At 40.3% G+C, this 20826-nt stretch overlaps 2 protein-coding genes across 3 annotated transcripts in view; one reads left to right on the forward strand and one right to left on the reverse strand.

The window, feature by feature from the left end:
• The first annotated feature begins 3046 nt into the window (after window positions 1-3046).
• Window positions 3047-10377, forward strand: proca1 (protein interacting with cyclin A1). Of its 2 annotated transcripts, none has more exons than XM_063031797.1 (4): window positions 3047-3618; window positions 4662-4794; window positions 5027-5161; window positions 8982-10377. In XM_063031797.1, exons 1-4 carry the CDS (start codon window positions 3132-3134, stop codon window positions 10096-10098), a joined length of 1872 nt encoding a protein of 623 aa, XP_062887867.1. In that variant the 5' UTR covers window positions 3047-3131; the 3' UTR covers window positions 10099-10377. The 2 variants fall into 2 exon arrangements, with proteins under 2 accessions (XP_062887867.1, XP_062887866.1); XM_063031796.1 differs by having other exon boundaries at window positions 3047-3684; window positions 8982-10376.
• Window positions 10378-12118: 1741 nt separating this feature from the next.
• The window catches only part of supt6h (SPT6 homolog, histone chaperone and transcription elongation factor), a 73937-nt gene continuing 65229 nt past the window's right edge, over window positions 12119-20826 (reverse strand). Inside the window, exons 35-37 of the mRNA XM_063031795.1 lie at window positions 19876-20030; window positions 18620-18777; window positions 12119-17518 (exon numbers count right to left, since the gene is read on the reverse strand). Coding sequence (XP_062887865.1) covers window positions 17329-17518; window positions 18620-18777; window positions 19876-20030 — 503 coding nt within the window. The 3' untranslated portion in view covers window positions 12119-17328. The remainder of the gene's footprint in view (window positions 17519-18619; window positions 18778-19875; window positions 20031-20826) is intronic.

The following is a 20826-nucleotide window of genomic DNA, read 5'->3' on the forward strand; positions in this document are numbered from 1 at the left end:
TCTTAACCACTCTAACAAATTGTGCAGCACCTTTAAAGGATCTATGAGCATGGACCCCATAGCTCCTTCTATTCTTCTGCAGTGTTAAGAATCCTGCTACTAACTCTGCACTCGACCTTAAAGTTGGACCCTCAAAAGTGTAGCACTTCACTCTTTTCCAGATTGAACTAGAAACCATAGAAAGAAACCATAGAAAAACTACAGCACAGAAACAGGCCTTTTGGCCCTTCTTGGCTTTGCCGAACCATTTTCTGCCTCATCCCACTGACCTGCACACGGACCATATCCCTCCATACACCTCCCATCCATGTATCTGTCCAATTTATTCTTAAATGTTAAAAAAGAACCCGCATTTACCACCTCGTCTGACAGCTCATTCCATACTCCCACCATTCTCTGAGTGAAGAAGCCCCCCAATGTTCCCTTTAAACTTTTCCCCCCTCACCCTTAACCCATGTCCTCTGTTTTTTTTTACTGTCAAGTTTTTTTTTTGCAACTTCTGTGTATTAGAATGACACTCTCTGGCTGGATTTCATACGAAAGCCATGAGGCTCTTGCCAAAGATGCAATATTGTAAGAGCACCAGAAGTGTTGCAGCTAGAATGTAGTAGGATAAATCAAGACGAAAGGGAGCTGGATAATGAGCAGGTGCAACTGATATTGACTACAGCAAGGTAGCATTGTAGAAATGATGGGAATACATTGCTCCTTACATGTCTTTTGGATATGATGTATGGTTTAGAGAATGTGATTAGCCAAAACCTGACACATACACACGCTGTGTGCAGGGCTACATAGCTCATACCCATTAAGGTGACAATGGGTAATCGCACAATGCATCCATGAAATCTGGCTGGAAAAGAATAGCCACTTCCCTGCCTGGTGTTCTTTTCATTGCTGGTCTAAACTGAAGCTTTATTGTTCAAGTTCAAGTGTATTATCATCTGACTGTACATATATACAACCAAATGAAACAATGTTCGTCTAGACCACAGTACACCCACAATAATATATCACACAAAGTGCATAAAACTAAATATTACCACCAATAAGTTAATAAAATATAATTCAAAATGTATGTGAACTGTGACCAGACTCTGTTGCAGACCACAGGGAAATCTTGTGGCTTCACTTGGCCCTAAAAGGTATCATTTAACAAAGCAACGACACTAAGTAACAGTTGCCACGATAGGAAAGTCACCAAGATTAGAAAGGGTTCTTTATGAAATGGGAGCATCCTGGAGATAAGGGTGAACTCAATGAAAAGAGTCTTTCTCAAGAGGACAGGGGTTAAAGAAACTTGGATTTAAGTAACACAATTCCAACTTCAAGATAATATTAAAGACTGTCAGATGAAAATACTGTGGGGATATTTTATATCTTCTGAATAGAAGTGTATGAGATTATGAGAAGCAGTGAAAGAGTTAGACAGTCAGTATCTTTTCCCAGGGTGGAAATGTCTAATGTTAGAGGGCATTCATTTAAGGTGGGGGTAGGGGATAAGTTCAAAGGAGATGTGCAGGACAAGTTCTTTATTTGCACAGAGAGTTCAATTTAATAGCAGTGAATGTGTACAATATACAGCCTGAAATTCTTACTCACTGCAGACATCCACGAAACAGAAGAAAAACCCCAAAGAATGAATGACAGGAAAATGTTAGAACCCCAAAGTCCCCCTTCCCCTCCCATGCAGAAGCAGCCGCAAAGCAGCAACCCTCTCCTCACCTGCCCCAGCAAAAGCATCAGCACCCCCATCACCCGGCAGGCAAGCAATAGCAAAGCCCCCAAAGGGGCCAGGATTGAGAGTCCATCAAAAACCATTGCCCACCCAATGGTTCGACATGCCACAGGGAGAGAGAGGTATCACTCCTGCCACACTGAGAGTGGGATGGGTACCTTGAATGTGCTCTCCTGGGTAGTAATAGAAGCAATGTGATAGAAGTGTTTAAGAAGGGTTGTGTTTAATTAGGTTTTTAATGACAAGGTTTATTAGTTCAGTACAACATCATGAGCCTCTTCCCATATATGCCATACTGTTTATGATCTATGAATGGCAAAGCAGAACCAGTGCTCCTCTGAGAGATAATGAGGTTTTAGGAGGTGGGATATGTGGGGAAGGTGGTGAGTGAGCCCCCTCAGTAAAGGGGGCTAATAAGGAATTGATGGTTGGTCTGTGAAATTTGGAAAAACCTGTCACATTTTGCTTTTATAACATAGCCCATCCAATGTCTGGTGTAAAACGTTTTTAAGCTTAACATTTCAAAGAAACTTAAATTACTCTACAGCAAGATGTTCCGCAGTCTCTTTACCGTCTCGTATATTTAGCCAAGTATTCCTTTTAGGGTACGTACACTAAGCAAAAGAGCACATTTATACTAATTATTATAAAGAGAAAGCATTAGAGTAATTATGATGTAAGTTTTAGAGGTAAGCTTGACAACTACAGACCTCCCCGCTCTTACAGAACAATCACTTACTTCTACTTAGTACTGCGCAAGCACGGCTGTTATAACGCGCAGTCGGTGTGAACGGCGTGGGAGTTAAATCGTAAAGTAATCTTTTTTGACTAGATCCCCTAAATCGATTTGATTGAGTCTATCTTTAAAAATGTTAATGTCAGAAATACTGCGCAGGTCTGGCGGCAGAAGATTCCCCACCCTCTTGTTGATCTTTTTACAAAATAGCCCTATTCATTTTCAGTGGGTTTAATTTTAAACAAAAACCCTTTTACGCATTTGAAAGTGAGCTGAGTCACGTTTGTTCCCACGTTCTCTCCGATGTGTCTTTTCGCGGGAAAACAAAAACAAAACACAAAAGAAATCAGAAGCCAAGTCAGAATGGGGCGCGCTAGCGGGGGGGTGGGGGCGCTCGCTAAATCCCACAGGAAACTGAAGCTGATCGGTCCTTACAAATCATCCGATCTCTGGCCGCCAAGGAAATCTCTCCGTACCACTCCTCCCTTCCATCGGGGAAAAAAATCCTGCTACTTGGCGACTTTAAAAGGGGGTTCTCCAAGGTAACTGGCGGTCAGAGCGGTGGCTGCCGATGGAGCGCTCGCTGGCTGCTAGGATTTAGCGCGGCGGCAGCGCTGTCACACTGAGCGGCGGTGCTGAAATTGGCAATTAACGGCGATGTGGCCGCTTCTCCTGGCTCTGCTCTGGCCCTCGGCTCATCACTTGGCCAGCTGCCATCGGGGCGCCTGGGAGGGGGCAGGACGGCGGGAGGCTTACTACCTGACGGACGGCCCCTACTGTGCTAAGTGGTCCGCTGCCCCGAGCGTTGCAAAGCAATTGAGGTTTACCCAGATCAGCGACGGCGCCGAGATGGTTAAATCCATGTTGCAGAGCAACGGCCGGGTCCTGGAGTGCTCTGTCACAGGAGATCAGGTTGCAGTCCATTCCTTTATGAACGACTGCACGCTGCGGGCGGCGGACTCCCCCTTAACTGGGCGGATTCTCCTGAACCAGCAGTGGGCGACCGGTAGAGCCGAGTGCCTGAGGCTGCTGCAGCTGCAAAGAGCCGCGAACTTGGGTCATTCCCAAGGAGACGTCGTTCCACGCCGGTTGCCTCGGGAGGCTCGATCCAATGAGGAAGCCGTTCTCCGCAGGAGGAAAAGAGGTTTCACTTACCCCGGGACCCTGTGGTGTGGGGCAGGCAATAATGCTAAGAGCTATGACCATTTGGGTAACTGCACTGAACAAAAATATCTTTATCGCTTTGCCGTTTCATTAAAGCGCCTTAATCCCACCGGGCGCTCAATAGTAGGATTGTTTGGCTGGATTTAAGAGTCTTAAAGCCGACACTTCAACGCAAAAGTTTGCAACTATAGACTTGGAGCGAATAAGTGCCGTGCCCCATGTTGCCGGCGTGAAGTAGTTCTGGCCGTAACTCACGTTTAAAACGGAGACACGAGAGAGGACAGATGCTGGAATCTCCAGCAACAACCTGCTGGAGGAATTTAACGAACCGAGAAACAGTCACGGAATTGTTTGTCAACGTTTCGGGGTGAAATCCTGATGCCAGATTTTGACCCGAAATATTAACAATTCCTCCCCCTTACACACACACACACACACACACACACACCACACCTATGTCGCTTTACCCGCTGAGTTTCCCCCAGCAGATTATTCGTTGCTCCAGATGCTAGTATCTGCCGTCATTTGTGTTGCCAGAACGGAACAGCCTTGGCATAACTACGTGTAAATTCGGTCTGGTTGGAAATTTGTGTTTGAAATCGTAGCTGTGAAACAAAACCAGAAAATGGTAGCAAAGCGCAGCAGGTCTGGCTGCCCCCGTGGAAGAGGGCAGTGTTCCTGTTTGCTGCCTGTCTTGCTGTGGGTTTCCAGCATTTTCTGCTTTTGGTTCACGTTTGCAGCATCTGCAGCTTCGGAGTGATTGTCCTTGTTGCCGCCTGCTGTTTCCTGATTCCGCCGTCAGGTCGATAACAATTGGGCTCTGTGTCCTCCTTCAGTCCCGATGAAGGGTCTTGGCCCGAAACGTCGACTGTTCACTCTTTTCCACAGACGCTGCCTGGCCTGCTGGGTTCCTCCGTCATTCTGTGTGGTGCTTTGGATTTAATCGTGCTTGGGGGTTCAGCCGTGTGGCGGGATTTTACTGACTGCTCTTTCTCTCTTTCTCTCTCTCTCCCCCTCTCTCAGGCCAGTTTTCTGAGACGGACAAGTGTTGCCGAGAACATGACCACTGTTCTCACGTGATATACCCTTTCTCTTATTCCTACGGTCACAGGAACTTCAGGCTGCACACCATGAGCCACTGTGACTGCGATACTGAGTAAGTACGTAGTGCCATTTGACCCTTACCGTTCTTCTGAAGGGTGTTACCTGGGGAGAGAACTTAATGGGAAAGTGGAGAAAGATTGCAACCATAATTGGGATGTTACAGTGGGGACAGGGGTCAGTAATGTAAGAGGGAAAATGAACACTGTAAGGAAGCATGTTAAATTTGTTGATGTCTATTTGCCTTCCCTCCCCTCTCTCACTCTCCAAATGGCTTCTCCACGTAGGTTAAAGCAATGCTTGAGAAGAGTCAATGACACATCATCCCGGATTGTAGGTCAGGCCTTCTTCAATGTGTTAGAGGTACCTTGCTTTGACTTGGCCTACAAGGAGCAGTGTGTGGAACGGTATTGGTATGGCTGGTGAGTTCACGTTTAATGATGACACTAAGTGAAGCTGTGGGGGTTACTCGTTAGAAATTACTGTTATGAGCTTTCTCCCAGCTGAAGCATTCCTCGCAGCTGCATCAGGAGCCTTCAAAGCCAAAAAATGTGCTTCACAGAGGTGGAGACTGCTCGGAAGAGCAGCACAGAAAACAACTGTGAGGGAGGAAACCAGGCCACAGGAAAGATGTACTCCCCTCTGCCCTTTCTAGTGTTTTTAGCATTTTATTTTTAAAATTTCTGATTTTCACACCCAGTGTATCTTTGCTTTATTTATTAAAGAATGTCAGAGACAAATATTCCTTTAAAACAGGGATGGGGAGGAATTGCTTCAGCTAGAGGGGGGTGAATCTGTGGTATTCATTGCCTTAGATGGGTGTGGAAGCCAGGTCAATGGGTGTGTTTAAAGCAGTTCTTAATTAGCAAGAGTGTCTAAAGTTACAGGGAGAAGGCAGGAGAATGGGGTTGAGAGGGATGGTAAATCAGCCATGATGGAATGGTGGAGCAGACTTGATGGGTTAAATGGCCTAATTCTGCTCCTATGTCTTATGATCTTATGGCACAAGAGCCCTTCATTTGATAAGTGCTTTTTGTAAATAAAGATAATTAAATCATGAAGGCAGATTTCTGCTATACGGTATGTATATCCTAATTATCACCCTAAACATGCAAACACGCTAAAGAATTTGTCCCACATTGAAACAGAGGAATTCTCCTCAAAGTGTGAATTTATTTGTTCGACATGAATTTACATCCTTAAGACTCTCTGGTGAATGTAAGTCATTTGTAAATAGCTTCATTTATGTTGACGTATAATAAACCAGGTCACACATTCAAAATGCAGTTAAAACTGGGATGGAACGACAAGTCACCAGGGAACAAGGGATTAAGGATCAGTTGGGATAGTGGATAAGGTAGATATACATTCATGTGTCACTCACTTCCCTTTCTGTGCACCTCAAAGTTTTTGATATCCTATGAAATAAGTTTTGATTGTAGTCATTGTCGCAGTGTAAGGACTGTGGCTGATAATGACAGCATGCTCCTACAAAGAGCATTATGACCATGTGCTCTGCAATACAATCATATGGACTTAATGGGTCTGACAATGGAGGAATCCATTTTTACTCATTAAGTCTATATCGGTTCTATAGCAGATCAATCCAACTAGCCTCATTGCCTCTGTTTCTCCACAGCCAGAGACTTGCATTTCTTTTCCTTTCCCTTTTTGAACTCCTTGACTGTATTTGCCTTTGCTACTCTCCACAGCAGTGCAATCTAAATCCAAACAACCATTGCCTAAGAAACACAAGAAAGCCTGGCAGATGCTGAAAATCCAAAACAACCTGCTGGAGGAACTCTGCAGGTCAGGCAGCATCTATGGAAATGAACAGATAGTTGACATTTTGGGCCAAGACCTCCCTTCAGGACTGAGAAGGAAGGGGGAACGTGCCAGAATAAAAAGATCGGCGGTGGGGGGGGGGGGGGACGGAGCTAGCTGGAAGGTGATAGGTGAAGCCAGGTGGGTGGGGAAGGTCAAGGGCTGGAGAAGAAAGAATCTGGTAGGAGAGGAGGGTGGACCAGAAGAGAAAGGGAAGGAGAAGAGGATCCAGGGGGAAGTAATAGGCAGGTGAAAAGAAGTAAAAGGTCAGAGTGGGGAATAGAGGAAGGGTAAGAAAGACTTCGTCTTCATTTCACTTGACCCCATAGGAATGATGTTTCGTTTTGTTGTATACATGTAGTTGGTATAAAAAACAGAGGGAGAGGGGTTCAACAGATAGGTAATAATTGAACCTTGGAGGGGTGAGGGATGATGAGCAGAAGGAGTCACATGGATGAAGGGGAAGGGTAGAGCTGGGGGATGGAGGCAGGTAGGCGATGGATGGAAACAGACAAGGTTGAATGACCTTGAACTTGAATTTGAACCTCAACTTTTGGAACCTTTACCTATCACCTTCATTCTATGACTGTCCACCATCACAAAGTTTTCCATGATGTTGATGTTAGTTTGGATGGTTTCCTTCTCCTCTTCAAAGACCCCAGTTTAACGTTTCATCAAAAAACAAAGTTATTGAATGTATTGCATGCTAGTCTGGATTTTTGTACACATACAAAGAGAGGGACATGAACACACCACATTTTGATACAGTGTGACTTCTAATATTCAAGTTATAGCTTATGAGAGGATCAGCTGCAGTTATATTGAATGGAGAGAAGGTTGAAAGTGATGGTATGACTGATCGCTGTTCCTACATCTTCCCTTATTCACATCAAATTAATTTTTTTAATGAAAACAATGTAAGTTTCTTATCATTATTACACATCTACAATGCTTAAGGAAACTAGATGCCCATATCATTTATTCTCCAATTTCACATAATCCTTACTTCCCTGTGTTCCCTCTCCCTTCCAATCCATCTACATTCCTTCTATTTTCATTTCCTGTCTCATACAACCTCTCCAGTCCCATCCATTTTTTGTCCTCTTCCCCCCTCCTCAGTTCCATCCACCTATTCATCCACTGATAGACTCCCCTACTCCCCTGTCTGGTTACCTCTCTCTAAATGGTTGCGATGAGGACCTCCTAACATATCAGATTCCAGGATTTGTAGCCTATCTTCTTCCATTGCATCTCTCCACCTTCACCTTCCCTTCCCCCACATGGGTCCACCTGCCCTTTTTCCTTGTCTGCTTCCATCCATCGCCTACCTGCCTCCGTCCCCCAGCTTCACCCTTCCCCTTCATCCACTTGGATCCTTCTGCTCATCAGCCCTCACCCCTCCAAGGTTCAACTATTAATCATCTGTTGAACCCCTCTCCCTCTCTTCCTTACACCAACTATCATTCCTCTCCATTCTTAGTCCACAAGACCATAAGATATAAGAGCAGAGTCCACTTCGCTCTCAGCCCCATTCTGCTGCCTTCTCCCCATAACCCTTCATGCCCTGACTAATCAAGAACTTATTAACCTCTGCAAACACCCGATGACCTGGCCTCCGCAGCCACCTGTGTCAATGAATTCCACAGACTCACCACTCTCTGGCTGAAGAAATTCCTCCTCCTCTCCATTCTAAGTGGACGTCCCTCTATCCTGAGGTTAAGACTCCCCCACCATAGGAAACATCCTCTAGTCCTGGCGCAGGGTCTCAACTTGAAGCATCGACAATTTCTTTTCCTGTGTAGATGCTGCCTGATCTGCTGAATTCATCCAGCAGCTTTTGTATTTGCCTGCAGATTCCAGTATTTGTGGTCTCTTGTGTCTCTGTTGATTTAGTGGTTACTTTGTAAAATCTTGTGTAGAGGTTCATTTTGAAATCCCCATTGTTGCTGGTCAAACATGATCAAACAGAGTTTCAGAATTAATGTCTACATAATAAATAAGCGGAAGAAACATGGTTCATTTAGACCTTTGCAAAGTAATATGACTCTTTATTAATTCAGAATCAGAACCAGGTTTATTATCATTGACAAAATGAAGTGCAAAAGACGAGTGATGAGATAGTGTTCAGAGGTTCATGGGCAGGTCAGAACTCTGTTGGATTTGGGGAAGAACTGTTTTTAAAACATTGAGTTTGGGTCTTCAACTAAATCACCAATCCTAGTGAGTGGCTACAGACAGAAGAACTTTCTCAAATGTTACATCCTAGTAGATTAATTTTTCAGCTAACAACTTTCAAATGTTTGGTTCAGATGTTGATTAAGTTATCTAGCGTGGCAATGCCATACAAGATTTCTTTATAACGAATGCAACCATTTGGGTGTAAGGAGGGTTTTAATCGTTTCCATTCATGTTTGAAAGGTGCAAGAGGTACGATCATATTCTTGTTGCTGTACCTAGAAAGTCTGTGCTGTTTGATTACGGAGGAGATCTGATTGATAAGCCAACAATGGAGCCGAAATCCGATTCCATTTTCCCAGCAACCTTGCCTTGGACGAGCAGCGGTCCATCAGTTACAGCCACTCCAGGCGCCGCTAAACCAGAAGCTACAAGTCAACAATCAACCCTCGGCCAAGTACTCAATGCGGCGGAAGACCTCCTTAAAGTCATGGCGACTGTCACTCAGAGCTCAGTCCACAGCAATGTGCCTGGGACTGCAAGCAGTTCTGCAAATGAGAAGACTGACATTTTGTTGGACAAAGCCAAGCAGAAGAAGAAGAAAAGAAGGAAAGGCAAAAAGAGAAGAAAGGGGAAAGGGAAGAAGAAGAACCGTAAAGGGAAACTTGGTCACAAAGGCAGCAAGGCAACAAATGCTATTGAAAAGAAAATTCAGAACAAGGAATATTTCATTGAGATTGAGAAGACAGGAAGCAGTAATGAACTTGACCGACATCTATTTGATAATTCTTTGGATTCAATGATAAGTAGAGATATATTTAATAACATGATGAATGATGAATCCCACAGAGTAGATAGCTACACACAACTGCACAAGACATCTACTGAGACAGTGCCCAAACCTAATCAGAGATTTCAGCATCACAGAATGGAAGATGATACTCCTCTCTCGGTGACACAGAACTCTTCAGCTGAATTCTATAGAGAAAATCTGACTGCCAAATTATGGCACGAGCCAGTTGGTGGGCATCAGTCCTACACAGAAGGAACATTCACCTTGGCGCCTACTGAACAAAACCCCAATTCCCACTCCTTCAAAAAAGAAATTTCTGTTTTAACAGTGATTACACCTCGACAAGAGGAGACAACAACCCCATCAGTTACCCACACAGTGCCCAGACAGGTGGCAATAAATTCTACGTTGAAACCAAACCACTTAGTTCCCCCAATTGGCAATGTAATCAAGAAACCACGGCCTAAAAAGGGCAGGAGAAGACACAATTTAAAATCTCGGCAAAAAAGAAAGATGACTATACCAACAGCACCTGGCAAGGTTATTGGTGGAGATGTTGAAACGTAGTGTTGCAGAAAAATTCCCATTGACCTCATAACAATGTATGTATGTACCAAATCAAAATTGTACTGTAATGCATTAACATTTTGCAAATGGTGAAATAATGCATGACTTTACAGCTGATTAGTGGACAACACAGAGATAGACTAGAAATATACAATACACAGATATTCCTTGTGATAAGTTTTGATTCTTTATTGCTTTACATTTGTACAGATGGACTTAACTGCATCATAGAAAGGAACCTTTATAAAATTTAATAAATTTAACACCTTTTAATCATCTTGCTGTGCACATTTACTTTAAGCTTACTTGTATATATCAAGCTGCCATGTTCTATTGAGCTAAATTCGCATATTTATCATAATTCACCCTTTTCCCGACAAGGCAATTTCAACAAGTGGCACCATTGGCCAGAGTAAAGTTTATAAAGGTAGCGTTTAATTATGAATGATATAGCTTGTTTGAAATGTCTTGTATGTAGATAGATTGATTGATTAGTTGTAGGAGCAGTAATTTACAGTCACTGCCACTTCCTCTTTCAATACATACTAAAATAAAAATAACAGAACATGGATTACAACACAGGAACAGGGCATTCAGAACAAAATCCAATCAAAAACACCCAAACGCTAATCCTTTCTACCTTCACCATGTCCATATCAAATCAATCATTTGATTCCCCTGGTTGTTTCAAAAAACATTTATTCTAGAAATGATAAAGCACTTCTATAATCAAGAGATCATCTCATAACCTTAAACTGAGCATCATCATTACAACCTTTCTGGAATAGAACCATTTTGAACTGTTGGGTCCACATATACCAAAGTGTTTTTGATGATTTATTTTGTTGATCTGTTCTGAAATGCTTCCAACACTTGAGACTGGGCTTTTAATGACCTTACAGAACATGACACACCCATACTTAAAATGTATGTCTAACCACAGAAAGGGGTTGGTGGAGTCAGTCTGTGTCCTTGCTTACTGTTTGAAGCACATCTCAGTGTAATAATTTATGAGAGGAAACGTGCTGGGGAATGCTCTGTGAAGGCAGGATTGGACTCATCAACAATGAAGCTGCAGCCCAATCTGCTAGAAATACTGAGTGCCACATAATGAGTTGCTGTGGGTGAATTACAGAGTGATTGGATTCTGTGGCATCATCTATGCAAGATGCAAACACTACAACTAGATGAAGAAAGGGCAATTTCTAAAAGCTACAAACGTTTGTGTGCATATGCACCCAGTGGCCACTTTATTAGGTACACTTGCTCGTAAATGCAATTATTTAACTAGCTAATCGCGTAGCAGAAACTCAATGCATAAAAGCATGCAGACATAGTCAAAAGATTCAGTTGTTGTTCAGACCAAACATCAGAATGGGGAAGAAATGTGATCTAAGTGACTGATCGTGGAATGATGGTTGGTGCCAGACAGGGTGGTTTGAGTATCTCAGAAATTGATCTGGAATTTTCATGCACATGGAGTTTATGGAGAATGGTGCAAGAAACAAACAAAAAAAAAATCCAGTGAGCAGCAGTTCTGTGGGCAGAAACACCCTTTAAATGAGAGAAGACAAGGGAGGCCAGAGGCCAGACTGGTTCAAACCAACAGGGAGGAGACAGTAACTCAAATACCCACGTGTTTAACAGAGGTGTGCAGAAGAGCATCTCTGAATACACAACACATTGAACATTGAAGTGGATGGATTACTACAGCTGAAGACCACAATATATGGAAATACACTGAGTGGCCACTTTATTAGGTACTTCCTAGACCGAAGAGTGCCTACTGAGTGCTTTGTTGTTTGTGCATGTACTTGTGGGTGTATGGTTCTGTGCGTGTGTGTATATTGGTAGAAAATGAAGACACAAAAATATTAGTTTAACAAAATGTTCAATGGATATTTAGGATACACAAGTTTTCCATAAGTGAAATGTAACTTCTCAAATGGTACAATGAACTGGCCTGACCTACACACTTCACTTTAAGAATCAATCACCACAAAAGAGCATAGTTTCCAGCTTTCTCAAGGTTAAAGTTTATTTATAGTGCACCTCCATGTTACAGCATTTCAGATAAATGTAAATCTGCCTTTACAAAATAACAAATCACTACCAAAATATTTTGGATACAGAAAAAAAGCTCTTATGTGAAAAAATAAACTATGTAACCGATAATTTAAAGAGTTGCTGCAGCCTTTTGAAATCCCATATTCTACACACAGCAGTGAAATAATGCTTTAAATGGTGGATCATGCTGTTTGATCATGGTTATTTTTGAATTCACTCATAGCTTGTGGGCATTTATTACTCATTAGTTGCAAGCTGTTAGAGCAAAATGAACTGTAGTGTATTTATTAAGACTCTCATAAGTGAGGCATAATCCTGTTTTATTGGAAGAAAAAATCTAAAATGCTGTACTGAATCAAATACTCTCTAATTGTTAAGTACATTTATTAATATTTTACACAATTAAAGCCATGAATTATTAATTCACAATAAGTTTATCCAGTTAACAATATAGATACATTTTATGGAACGGGTACCTGCTTTGCATTTATTGTTTTGTTTCCTCACTTAATTTCTCATTTATTTTTATATTCTTTTCTGTAAACAGTAACACTTTATTCTACAACATCCAGTGCCTTTTCAGTACATTATTCAAACGGCCTTCATTTTTGTATAAAACCTCATGATTTAGGTTTCCCCTCAAAAGCGACACAGTTGATCCACTCTTTATGCTGTTGCTCTAATTGACATTTCAATCCTACATAGACCAGGCTTAAGACGGATTCACCTCTTTATTTGTCCTATACATTATTAGGTTATGCCATTGGTAGGTTAGTGGAGAAATCTTCTGGCATGTGTCATTTACAAAGTGACAAGACAGGTGCAGAATTGGGGCTTTGGGCCATTAGGTCTGCTCTGCCATTTCATCATGATTCTCCTGCCCTCTGCCCATACCTTTTGACCTTTACTAATCAAGAACCTATCAACGAATGTTTTAACTATACCCATTGACTTGGCCTCCACAGCAGTCCGTGGAAATTAATTACACAGATTCACCACCTTCTGGCAAAAGAAATTCCTCCTCACCTCCGTTCTAAATGGTTGTCCTGAGGCTGTGCCCTCCGTTCCTGGGCTCGCCCATTATAGGAAACGCCCTCTCCATGTTCACTCTACCTAGGCCTTTCAATATTTGATGGGTTTCAATGAGATCCCCCTCATTCTTGTAACCTCCATTGAGTACAGGCTCAAAGATATCAAATGTACATAAGAGCCAGCACAAGAGGGGAGTATATTCCTTAGAAATTATCACTTGCAAAGTAATTCTAACCTTTGATTTGAATATTGTAAATGCATTTATCTAATCTCAACTATGCCTTTCTATGGATGAAGGGAATGGGAGTGAATGATGCTGACTGCACATGTTGTATTTATTCTGAATTCAACTGAGAAAAAAAGAGCTGCTCAACCACATATTTGCAAAACAACAGACACAAACATCCTAAGGTTAGGTTAAGTGAAAGATACCCCCCACCCTACCAAGATAATTTGCACAATGTTCCATATTTCACTCTAGCAGAGTATTCACATGCTTATTTGCATATTCACACAAGCTGCTGAAAATGCAAAGAATAATTAGACAGCGTTCAGACTGAGAAAGGAAATAAAAGTTCAACATCATTATGTGCAGGAACACAAATAGAACATTGAATGACAGCCCTTCAACTACCATGTCTGAATCAACCATGATGCCAAACTCATCTATATGCCTGGATAAAGACCATTCCTTGCTTGTTCTGGCGTCATTTAAATGAAGTGGTATGACACAGGATTCGGCTGAGATAGAAGGAAATGCAGACTAAGTTTTGCTTTAAGAGCTCAGTGAAAAGCATCACAAACTAGGCATTTCAACCTAACTTGTCCATGTTGACCAGGTTGCTTAACTGAATTAGTTTCATTTATCCTTGTTTGGCCATATCCCCACAGGGATTCCTAAACTGGGGTCCACAGACCCCTTGGTTTATGGTAATGCTCCATAGCATTAAAAAGTTTACGAACCCCTGCGTTTAAGCCTTTCTTTATCCATGTATCTGCCTGAACGTCTTTTAAATGTCATAATTGTAGCTGTCTCTATCACCTTCTCTGGAAGCTTGCTCTGTAAACACAGTACTCTCATCAGCAACTGAACTTACCAAACTTAAAGAATGGAACAAGATTACAACAGTTAATTTTCAGTATCAGGTTGACTAGCAGCACTTAATCTTAAGAGGTACTTACACTGAAATGGAAAAAACGTTACCTCCAAGAAATGCGTTTTCCCTTTGAGGCTGCAAGTTTTAAATTTGGTAAGTTTAAAAACTTCCCTCCTCACCCACCAAATGATCTCCAGTAACTTGGAAATTCAACCTTTTAGTTCTTCCCCCCCCCCCCCCGGAAAAAAGTTAAAATAGAAGTGATTTGAATCCAGTGGTTGTATTTCTTTTAGTTAAAATTAGAACCTGCATTTTAGAAAATGTACCAGGAGGAAGAACCTCATTCTGTATACAAAATGTCAGCTTACAAAACCCAGATACCATGGTAAACTTTGAATCACTATGGGAACTTGCCACTGAAGCATTGAAACACGAATGGTTTGGTGTATTTGCTTTATTCATGGAAAGATACAAGGTAGAGAATGGAAAGCATGATAATCTGGATTAAGATTCCTTGTTTTGAAAATACAATTTAATGCAACTCTGAAGCCATAAAACTTTTAAATTATTTAAATAACAGAGCACAAGGAGAACCCCATTATTTTTCATGTAATATACTTCCCAACAATACATAAGTGGGAAGAGGCACTCACCAATAAAAAAAAGAAATAGATTATACTAGCATAAACTAGTAACTATATGGGTTTAAAGATTTTTCTTGTGTAAAATGGAATATAATTACATTATTTCAAAAAAATACTACAGTCCCCAGTGTGCATAAAGCTGCCTTCAATGCACAGCACAAGCTTGCTTATTCAAATTGAATTACAACTCCTTAAAATAAGATGCTTTTGCAAATAAGGTAACTTTGTCATGGCAGATTTACTCAACTTGCATATGGTTACACTTGCAACTGTTTGCAGTAGTTACAAAATGCCTGCTTCAATAAGCAAGATTTGAATTCACAGTACTGTACTTTTATTCAGAGCAAAAGCTGTAGGAAATTTACAATGTGAATGAAATTGAAAATATTTCTCTTCAAAATGACATCATTTAAGGTTGCATAAAATTATTCTGCAATGCAAAACAATTCAGTTTAAACTATTCTGGATCTATCATTTCACATACCGCATATAATTTCACTAACTGATCAGAATTGTTCCCATCCATGTAACTATGGCATTTCAATGCCTTTGGATACAACTTGGACTCAGTTTTACAGGCTCATGCAAATCCAACCTATTTTAGTGATTGTGCTTCTATAAATTTAATGATTAGAGAAGTTTTGTTTAAAGTTATCTGGATAAATAGAACACTGCACTGTATCATTGACTACAGCCAAACGATACATTTTAAAATTTGTCTTATGAGTAAATCAAAACCAGAATTATCACCTCAAAATTTGGTTGAAACCGCATATTTGAGAAATACATCAGTAAAGTTTTGTTATTCTGTATTGGTTTTTTAGCTGTGGGTTAGGCATTTGTAATCCAGGTACAGGGCATTTCAAAAACGTTTCTAATTTCAGCAACAAAATAAAGGTACTGTAGGAAGCACTACAGCAACTCTTAATACTCACTAATATTTTTCCATAAGCTACACAAACCTTTAAAACAACGTAGTTACAAACTCCATTATAGTGACTATTTTCAAAAAATAAATAACCAAAAATATGGGTCTTGAGGGCCTTCAACTATTTCTGAGCCAAAGGGTATTATATTCATTGACTGATGTGATTGGAAAGAACTGCAATATATATATAGGGGTTACTATTTTGCCATAACTCAATATTTGAGTCTTTCACCTGAAAAAAATGGAACTTAATACCTCTACCAAAAATGGTAGATCTACAGTATTCCATTTTCCTGCATCATCCCTTATGAATGGAATGTGTGGGATAATTTTCTGCCAGTTAGCAGAAGCTGCAGGATAGACTTTATGTCTGAATGAAGCAAGCTGAGCGGAAAACACCATCACATCATGACTACAGCAGCAAAAATATTACATTTCACCGGATGCTGCTGGGAAACAGCAGACCCTGTGACGTACTTCTGCAACAAACTGTTGCAGATGAAATGACATTGCACAATGGCCTTCCAGCTCATATGAGGGTGTATAATTGTTGGTGTCTGCCTTCCAGCTGTGATAACATCGAGCTGCTATTGCTACCAAGAAAACCTGAAAATTGCATGAACACAGGCATACAAGATGCATGCCACTGGAGTTCAGATACTGATAAACTGAGGTTATTTAAATCCCTCACTGCACAATCTCTTCCCTTCATACACTGAATGGCTTTGGAATACAAACACAGAAGTATAGCTAGTTGTGTTTGAATCATTTAGTATCTAAAGGAGTTTTGATAATAAAATTGTTCTGATTTAAGTTACAGAAGAAGCAGAATGTGAGAAAGTGTCTTGAAAAGTAAATGCTCTTATTGGGGGGGGGGGGTGGGGGGCAGGGAAGCTTATTAAATCAGGTACAATTTCTCTCTTCCCACCAGAACATAAGTACCACATGTTGGTGACTGTTTCTGTGTTTGTCAAGTTTCACCTCAAGCATAAAAAACAAGTTTGCATATACCTACTTATGTACACCATTATATGATGGAAACATTTGCATTTGTCAAGAAGGTGATAACCGGTATGCTTTACAGGGCCATCCCTTACTTAACAGTTACACATGTCCAAACTCCCAACTCTGTTGAAATTAAAATTAGACTGGCTGTAAACTGACTTTTTTTTGCACATGTGCAAATCACAATAGGATATGCATTCTGTTTCAGCCATTAGGCATTGTATCCAAGCCCAGCGACCTATTCATTTCAGCATTCCAGTGACTTCCCTTGGCCTCCTGAAGGTTTCACACTTCTTGTTAAATGAGAGTCAAAGACAACCTGAAAGTAACCAATATATAGCTTAGAAAACAAATCCTTAGCCAATCAGTAGTTTTGGGTATCAGGAAACACTGAAATTAGCAGACCCAAGGGAGAGGGCAGGGGTCAAAGTTCAAATGATGTTCACGCTGCCCTCCCCTATCGATCCATTTCATCTAACAATGGTGTGGCATCACCGGCAATAGACATTGGGGTGCCTTCAATCATGGGACTGGGTGAAGGTCTAGGAGTCATCTTGGCTTTCTGTTTTCGCCTCTCTTGTTCCTTCTCCTGCAGCCACTGTTCTGCTATTTTGCCCCAGTCAACAGCAGTATGGGCAGTTGAAGTCCTAAGTCAAAAGACCAGAAACAATGTTAGGAATCTTGAACTCATAATAATGTCACATTAACCCAAACTGCATCTCGACTTCTACTCACTTCTTGCCTGCATCTCTGAAGTTGGTATAGTATTGCATCCATCAACAGATGCAAACTTGAAGCTTGCCCTGAGATTCAGGAATAATGTTCCCATATATAGATATCCCTGTCAATTTCAAATCTTTAATAAGGCACCCTGGTAATTCTAGAGCATACTTCGGTAGATCAGGAGTATACAATAGGAAGCTGGTAAATGCACTTTTGTCACTTGCATATTTTTATCCTTCATGCACAATCTAACAAATTCCTGAAGTACAAGATTTTCATTGGGATTACAGAAACTGTATTTCAATTTTACATGGTATACAGATATTGGTATATTCACTTCTCAAAGCATATTCTGAATTTAAATGGATTATGGCAGATCCGTTTCAACTCCATTGCGTTACAATTGATCCCTATCCTCTGATACTGCCACAGACCCAAATGATGTAGTACTCACAGCTTTTTAAAGGAGAAGCCTCTTAAGGATTTCTACTATCATTCGTGCATTTATTAATTGTGCTCCAGCTTAATATATCCTCTAATATTATTTTCCCCTGATTTTCATTCCTCACTGTAAACGTCTCAGCAACTACCAAATCAAATCCTCACATCACCTTTTAATTTGTGGCATTCAAAAGAAATTCAAACTCTTAAGTTCCAGTCTAGGCAACTGTGCTGTACCACCTCCAAGGCTATAGCATCCTTAAGTACGTAACCAAGAATTAAACACAGAACTTCAGATTAATTCAGATTAAAAATCTTACACTTGACCCTAATACATCCAAATTGAAATGAATCTAATAATTTTTAAATAACTTGTGCATTTGGACACCATGTTCTCAGAAATTTTGTAATTCCCAGCTTTTAAATTATTCTTCTTTATCCTCCCTGGCTCAAGAGTTGATGATCTCACATATTCACCAAAATTAAATCACTGGATTTACTTTCCATGCACCATTTCAGGACCTACACGCACAATTTACTGCCCCTTTTAATGTAATGTCAATCAGCTTTCCAGAGACACATACTTTGGCTGTGACCTTTGTCGGGTTGTGGCAGGAGTCTGTGGAGTAGCACTGCCGTGGTATTGTGGCGTTGTAATCGGTTGCTGACTAGGTGTTGTATACGAATAGCTTGGAGTCATTAATGGCGTTGCTACTGGTTGTTGTGCAGGGGTTGCAAAAACCTGGAAAAGAATAAAACCACTAAGTCAGGTTCCACTACACTAAAGTCTGAAAATAGCGATTTAGAGAGAAAAAAAAATCACAGCCATTGCACAATATTTCAATCATGGGTAAACATAAACTGATCGAACATTCAGGACCACTGCCTGTTTTCTGTATCTATTTATGTATTTTACTCTTAAGGTGGTGGCTAAAAATCTAATCACAGAAAATATTACATTATCATTGAAGATTCTAACTTCATTTGGACAGAATACATATAGTATTGATTTACTATAGTAAGGAACATGCCAATGTGTATACAAATAATCAATCATAGAATAGTTGTCTGCTACTTAAATCTTGTTTCCCTTTTAACTTTATCAATTTTGAAAAAAGGTTGTTGGCCTAACATGCCAATTCAATTTCCATAGAAATTGCCCCATTTTGTATTTCTAGCACTTGCAGTTTTGTTTTGAGTATTCAAATCGGCTATGGCATGAGGGGAATACAGAATGAAAATACCGGTTTCCATTACAGTGTTTGAACTTGGACTTGGATTTGGTAAATCATTGGCTGAGTTGGTCCTTACTAGAAAAGTTCAGGCATGTGTAACTGCTGAATAAGTACTTCATTCATGTAAAGACTTAAACTTGCTTTGAAGCCACTACTTCATTAGAGAGAATATGTAACAGTCTAGAGATCTTTCCCACAATCTGGATTAATTTATAATATAGATCCAGTGGATGAGGGACCTTAGAGTATCAGGCTGTTGCTTTTATGCATTGTATGTGGTAGGGGCAACAGGGCAGTTCCTTCTTAATTTTATTATAATAATTCTTCTACAAAAGTAACACATTACCTGTTGTAAAATTTCATAACAAAATGAGAAAATGTCATTGTGTACTGTTAAAATTTGGTTGTTAATTATCCTTAGCATTTTATGTATTAGTCGTGATGGATGTTTACTTAATGGGCAAATCCAGTCTGGAAATAGTGAAGTTGAATCAAAGCTACAATGACAACATCTGGAACATCACATCATTTAGAATTAAGCACCAAAATATCCTAGGGTTTAAAAAGCTGATCAGAAATCCTGACAGAAATAGTGACAAACTTACATGATAGGCACTGCTTCCTCCATAGCCATACTGACTGGATCCCCACTGTGCTGGTGTGGCATTTGGATTCTGACCCTGTCCAGTAACAGCTGCTATTGCATTGAACATCTGCGTTGTCATGTTCTGTGGGAGAGCATTAACTGCTCGGGTAAGATCTATGTCAGGAGAGAACATATTTACTTTATGAATAACAGTGAACACCCATCATCTTAATTGAAACTAAAAATCTACCTTCACTAGCACAGCCGAGTAAATTCATTCCTATAAAGACATGAATTTGTTTGAGGTTTCTGTGTAGTAAGTAATTTATTAGAGCACAAGTACACACAATTTTAACAGGTTTCAAAAAATCCCATGACTTAATGTGATTGTTCAAAATGCAACTGATAAATTTCAACAGTATAAACAAAAACTATATTATACAATTTTCCCCCATCAACATGCATTTGAAAACACATCAAACTTCATACTGAGACTCTTAGCCTTGGAGACTCGAACTTCATTTTAACTTCTTTGGTAGAAATTTGATGCCCAAGACAAGAATCTCCATTTAAATGCTCCGTTATACTTATTCACAAACTTAACAGAATTACGAAGGTGTCCAATTAGGTCACAGACTATTACTGTGGAAGATAAGATGTTGGGAAGAGAAGAAACAGCTACATTAACTTCTCAATTACTAATCGACTAAAATCCTATTGGTGAAACTTCAAACAACTTTTTATGTTGCACTCATGCTAATTATTGAACTACTTTAAATTGTAAATTCAAGGTGATCCTATGATAGTGTTTAGAAAGGCAATAGTAAGTGAAGGGTTTGTGTAAAAATTGCATACAATCTACTGAGATCATTGTACATTACATCACATCTATTCAATGGCATCTCTACAATCAGTGCCATGTAACTTCATTTAACAGTGAAAGTAAAACAAAAAACCATCAGCCCAGGAA

Source organism: Mobula hypostoma, chromosome 23 (genome assembly GCF_963921235.1).
Source record: "Mobula hypostoma chromosome 23, sMobHyp1.1, whole genome shotgun sequence".
Lineage (NCBI taxonomy): Eukaryota > Metazoa > Chordata > Chondrichthyes > Myliobatiformes > Myliobatidae > Mobula > Mobula hypostoma.